At 30.6% G+C, this 6339-nt stretch overlaps 1 protein-coding gene across 1 annotated transcript; it reads left to right on the forward strand.

Moving 5' to 3' along the window:
• Positions 1–863: 863 nt before the first annotated feature.
• LOC136230401 (11S globulin seed storage protein Ana o 2.0101-like) lies at positions 864–3696 on the forward strand. The gene is made up of 4 exons (XM_066019468.1): positions 864–1134; positions 1629–1831; positions 2402–2791; positions 3161–3696. The coding sequence occupies exons 1-4, from the start codon at positions 864–866 to the stop codon at positions 3521–3523; spliced, it is 1227 nt and encodes a 408-aa protein (XP_065875540.1). The 3' UTR covers positions 3524–3696.
• The last annotated feature ends 2643 nt before the right edge of the window (positions 3697–6339 follow it).

The raw sequence follows: 6339 nt of genomic DNA on the forward strand, positions 1-6339 counted from the left end.
TTAATACCGTTATTAAAAAAAATTGTTAAGCTGCTAACAATTAAGTCTGCCGTATAAATTAATTACAATCTTTTTTATCAAAATGTTTATTGTGTTACTAATAATATAGTTACAAATAACCAATAAAAAGTACGAAACAATTTTAATTTATCGACAAATTTATTTAGAAGTTTGATATAATAGTCAAATAATAATCGAACTATTTTTTTTAAATTTTCAATAGCGTATGATTAAAATTAAATATTGTTTAGCATTAAATTTGATAACGCTCTACCAAACAAGTTTATGGCTATCTTTTACCCCTGAACTTGTCCAAAAAGCTTGATTACCCCCCTGAATTGCATAAAATGTTCAATTAGCCCCCTGAACTTGCGTAAAATGTAATCAATTAATCAATCGGTTGCAAAAAAAAAAAAAGTAAGTTAAATGCGTAAGATGTATTGCATACGTCTGTAAAAAATTAAAACGATCAAGGTCGGGATATGCGGTTCTAATATTAGAGAAGACAAATTTTATAATTGAGCAAGTAAAAACTTCATTTTTAATCTACTTTATGAATTATGTAATAACAATTTAAGACGTGTACAATACATATTTTGCATTTAACTTATTTTTGTAACCGAGTGATTAATTGATATCGTTTTATGCAAGTTCAGCGAGCTAACTGAGCATTTTATGCAATTTTAGGAGGCTATTGAGACATTTCAAAAATTTAGAAGGTTAACTGAATATTTTATGCAAGTTCATAGGGCTATCGAGATATTTTGAAAATTTAAAGGTCAATCAAACTTTTTTTGAACAAAACATGATGTTAAGCCCAAGTTTATCGTATAAATAGCAACAATATGATGAGTTCCAAAAGCATGGCTTATGCTTGTGTATGCTGTCTCTTTTTCCTCCTCCATAGCTTCGTAGCTTTTAGTTTTGAAATAAATTGCCAAGTGATCCCTCATCTTTTTGCGAGGGAGCCTGATATCTACATTCCTACTGATGCTGGTTCTAACGAAATCTGGACTTCCTTTTCCAACGAGTTTCAATGTGCCGGCGTACAGATTGTTCGGTACACCATTAAACCCAATCGCCATGTATTACCAGTCTACGCCAATGCCGATGTACTCTGTTACACCGTTCAAGGTTACTTAAATTTACAGGATAAAAGTATCAAAATAGTCTCTCTTTATTTTTTTATATATATATTAAATGTCAATTTAGTCTCAACTTATAAAATAATATTATTTTAAATTTAACTTTTATAAAATGGTATCGATTTAGTTCTGGTTAACGGAATTTAGAGCTAAATTGGTACCATTTTATAAATATTAAGGTGACAAATGGATAAATTATATTTACACTTTGTACCTAAAGTTTTATTGGGTTAATTTCAAATAAATTCTCTATGATTTCACGTTTTGGTAGATCGATAATTGTGGGGTTTTTTTTGTTATAAACCAAACTCTGTGGTTTGCAAAATTTCATTTTTTATTGACGTTGTCAAATTTGACTGATAACGATCTCAAACTGAAAATTTTGAAGAATTAAATTTTACCATTAATATTACCTATACTACATGTTGTTATTTATTAAATTTCTTTTTACTTGTTATAAATATTGTATTTATGAATATACAGGTAAGCTTATGTTTGGTGTGATCATTCCTGAATGTATTCAAGAATCGGATGGTGAGAAAAATGAGTATCATACGATTTCTTATCTTCGAAGAGGTGAAGTATTAGCTTACCACGCTGGAGAAATTTTTTGGGGCTATAATGATGGAAATGAGACTTGTGTTGTGCTTGTTATCTCTCACGCCCCTAATACTGATCCTCTCCGAGTAAGAAACAATAACATATAAAATTTACAAATTATAATTAGATTATATATATATATATATATATATATATATATATAAACAAAGATTCTCAACGTTTTAGAAGAAATTTATATGTTGTTTTTGAATTATTTTATCTATTAAAAACCTTTGCTTTAATTGATCATGAAATTAATCAATACATTGTAAAATACTCAAGGATAATATCTAAAACCCGAACTGATAACAATTCATAGATACGAAATTAATAAAAAATATTTAAATTTAATTCTTGTTAAATACATTTTTATATAAAAGAGTGAGAAATACTAATTATTACTAAATCCGAAATTGATGTATTTAATAAAAATTGTAATTTAAAAAGAAAAAGTTAATGTATATTTAAATATTCTTTTAAAAGCAGAAAATGTATTATTTTATTTTCATTTTCAATAATATATATAAACCCTAAACATTTTTTATTTTATTTTTGTTTTTTTTTATTAAAGATTGGTTAGCGGTGAATTATTTTATTTTTGTTTAACCATACATGTACTTATCGTTTATCGTTTTTGTCTATTTAATGTGTCATAGCTTTTCTGCTTAGGAGGGCCTCAAAATATGTTAGGCGGATTGTCTTTAGAGTTTACCACTAACGCTTTCAACATTAATAATGAGTTGGCTACAAAACTTCAAAGAAAGATTGGCCGTACACATAACACCATCTGTGTGACTGAAAGTGAACTTCATTTATCTAATTCTCCAACTACCCAACCATATCCAAAACATGACCAACGAGAGCGAAAAGGTTCTTACAATGTCAATGAGGAGTCTTTCTGCGACATTAACACAACAAGGATAGTGAAAATCTCTGATCCTTCTAGGGCGGATCTTTTCGTCCCAGAAGTTGGGCATTTCACAACAATCGACGTCCATCAACTCGCTATTCATGAGTCGAGTCAACTCAGCATTTCGTACAACAAGGTGAGGAAATTTCTACTATGGTTTTGGACCAAATTGGTCCTGGACTATTCAAGTGTGTGACACTTGAGTATATAGTTTAGGACCAATTGGTGAAAAAAACTAAAACATGAATTCACATTTTTTTTCATATTTATAATTGCATAAATAATTATTTTTACTATGTTAATGAACCATTTGATCTAAATGCTTAAACTGATAGATAAAATACAAAAATAACTTGTATTATTATTATCTCTAACTGCTATAATTAATTTTTTTTTTGTCAAATTGAAAAATAAAGAGTTTAATAAAAAAGAATAGGGATTCATAATTTTTTTCTTTAATTATTAGAGTTGAATTGATTGTAAAATTGTATATGTTAATTTGCAGGATGTTATGAGATTATCCCATTGGGAAAATGGTTATAGCATATTTTACGTGGTGAAGGGTGAAGGTCATATTCAAGTAGTGAATGACAGTGGAAAGAATGTGTTCGATGACATAATAAAGGAAGGGCAACTCCTTACAGTACCGCATAGCTTTTTAATAGCGGAACAGTCAAAGACTGACATGTTCGAATATGTTACTTTCAAAACCAACGCCAACCCGATCACCTCTGAGCTTTCTGGTCGAAACTCGGTCATTAATTACTTGCCATTGGAAGTTCTTGAAAATGCATTCAATATCAATAAGGAAGAGGCTAAGATGGTGAAGCTTGGAACGAAAGAGACATCCTTGGTTAAAACATACTAAAATATATCTGAAGAGGAAACCAAATAACTTTTTTCTACAATATTATGAATAATATTGCAACTGATATAAACTAAAGTTGAGCGTTTATTTCTTGTTGCAATAAATAAATTTCTCGATGGATTATATTTTTGTGAAGAGAAAGGCACACAAGCAAAGTGTCATATTATCTTAAATTATATTTTCCAGAATTTTAAACACATGATTAAAAATAATTCTACATTATTAAAGTTTGTTATAACTAAAAAATTTAGGCCTAATACACAAATAACCCCATGAACTTGTCCAAATATTGCAACTGCCCCTCCTCCCGAACTTTCAATTATAACAACTTACCCCTCAAACTTGTCCAATTATAAAACATAACCTCTCAAACTTGTCCAATTGTAAAACATAACCCCAAATTGTTGACATGGACCGAAATTACAGAAACACGTGAAATACAAAAGTTGCAACGCTCGTGGAGTGTGATAATCAGATCTTTGGCGTGATACGAATCCGGGGAAACGTTTTTACGGTTGCTTCAAATACGGGGTAAAAAAATTCTCAATTTGGGGTTATGTTTTACAATTGGACAAGTTTAAGGGGTAAGTTGTTACAATTGAAAATTGGAGGGAACAGTTGCAACATTTAGACAAGTTCAAGGGGTTATTTGTGTATTAGGCCAAAAATTTATACAAGAAGACCCTAAACTAGTAATCAAGAAACTCTCTTCTTTTCCAGGTTTCTCTTTGTTTTATTGATCTACTAGTAGTTTTAGTAGATTCTTCTTTACTTGTAGTTTTTTTGTTCTTTCTTCCTTGGTTGTGGTATGTCTTCCTATGAATGTTATCATGTTTTCCTTCATGGAAAAATAAAAGAATTTTGTCTATAATCACATAAATCTAGCTCATTGAAAGATCGTGAAGTTATTCCTTGAAAAAAAGACTATGAAGTTAATTATGAGTGGAATATGTTCCTCTTCCTTGTGCCAAAAACTGCTACAGTTTTACTATTACTGTATCATGATCTATGATATTGAATTTACATTGTAATTTAAGTTAGGATACTGCAAAATACATGAAAAGAATTGGGTAAATTAAATTCATGACACAGATCAGTGTTGAACGAGTTGGTTTTAATCTTAAATCAACAAAGAGGGTTCTTTTCTAACTAAACTATGAGTTAATCTCGGGTTTCACGGATTAAATCCGTAGGAAATAGGAAATTTTCCATTGTTGAAGGTATGAAACCTTAACAAGCTTCAAAGAGAATACTATATTTTTAAATCATCAAAAGTAATTATCGTGACAAAGGAGACTTATATAGCCCTCTCAAATAAAATGGCAAATGACTACATTATCCAACTAGGGTTACAACTCAATAACAAGGAATATGGGTAAATAGGGAATACAAGGATAGATGGGATTTAGGTTATTAATCCTAATTGGCAAGACAGTAAATACATGAATAGCAAAATAGTAAATTATAAAAAGAGACAGAAAAACTGACGGAATTGTCACAAATTTCATTATGCATGAAATAATACCCACACACACGGCGTGTGAGTCACTCCACACGGTGTGTGGCTGACTTTTTGTCCTTCGGCGAGCGTATTTCGTTCTTCCCAATTCTAGTTGCGACCTCCTCTCAAACCAGAACCAACTCCACACGGCGTGTGGAAGGGCTGACATGTCGTCTGGGGCACTTTTGCCCATTTTCTCCGCATGCTTGCCCGTGCTTCGCGACTCCCTTCACCGGAGTCTAACCCTTGAAGGAGATACCCGCATCAATCCATGACCCCAAACTTTGGTCTTTATTTTTTATGGTCCTTAAACTTTAAAACCGGACATAAAAGTTATGAATTTTGCTCTTTACTAATATAAAAGTCTCGTATAAAAGTAATCCGATGACAAAATAATCATTATCGACCTCCAAATGAAAAACTCTAAGAACGTTCTTTATAACAAAATTGCTTATGGAACAACATTTTTTATTTTCAAAAATTACAATTTTCAGATACTTCTCTCCAAAAAGCATTTTTTTCTCTCCTAATTGAACAACATATAATGGCTTCAAATAAAAAGGTTCAAGAATGAGTTGTTTAGGATATAATTTCTATGAACTTTATAATGGAAAGTTACCTATTATTAGAGTGGACAAAAGTTAAAGGATTTTTATGTTAGTAAAAAGCACAAATCAAGAACTTTTATACCGGGTTTTGAAATTCACAGGTCAACCCCCTCTTGACTGTGTATAGTATCTACTTTATCAAGGTTGTCAGAAAAAGTGCTAAAGTAGAATGTGAAATCTATTCTAAAGAGAGAGAAAAATACATTTTTTTACAGGGTTCCAACGGTGAAATACATTGTTGCCTTTGGGTAAAACAGTGACCGAAGGTTGATGTAAGGAGAGAAGACTTTCTTGACTCATAGAAAGATGAACCTGCTCTAGAACCTCAAATTCATCTAAGCAGGTCATTAATTTATGATCTAACAATTTTCATATGATAGACTTAATTGTTAACATTTAACAAGTTTTTTATAACTATGTTAATAACGTTAACACTTTAGAGATAATTGATATTTATAAAATCGATGTAGCATTTTGATTTTGGTGAATTAAACTCCTAATCATTATGATATTAGTGGATTGAGCTCCCAATTGTTCAACATAACAAGTCTTTGAACTTTTATTTTTAGTCATATTGAACCCCGGATGACTTGAAAATCAACTTTGAACATAAACCTCGATTTACATAGTGTTTTTCATTTCATCTACATTCAAAAGTACAATTTGAGACACAAATAACATTAAATACACTCTTTTAACTGAATTCG

The sequence above is a fragment of the Euphorbia lathyris genome, chromosome 5 (assembly GCF_963576675.1).
Source record: "Euphorbia lathyris chromosome 5, ddEupLath1.1, whole genome shotgun sequence".
Lineage (NCBI taxonomy): Eukaryota > Viridiplantae > Streptophyta > Magnoliopsida > Malpighiales > Euphorbiaceae > Euphorbia > Euphorbia lathyris.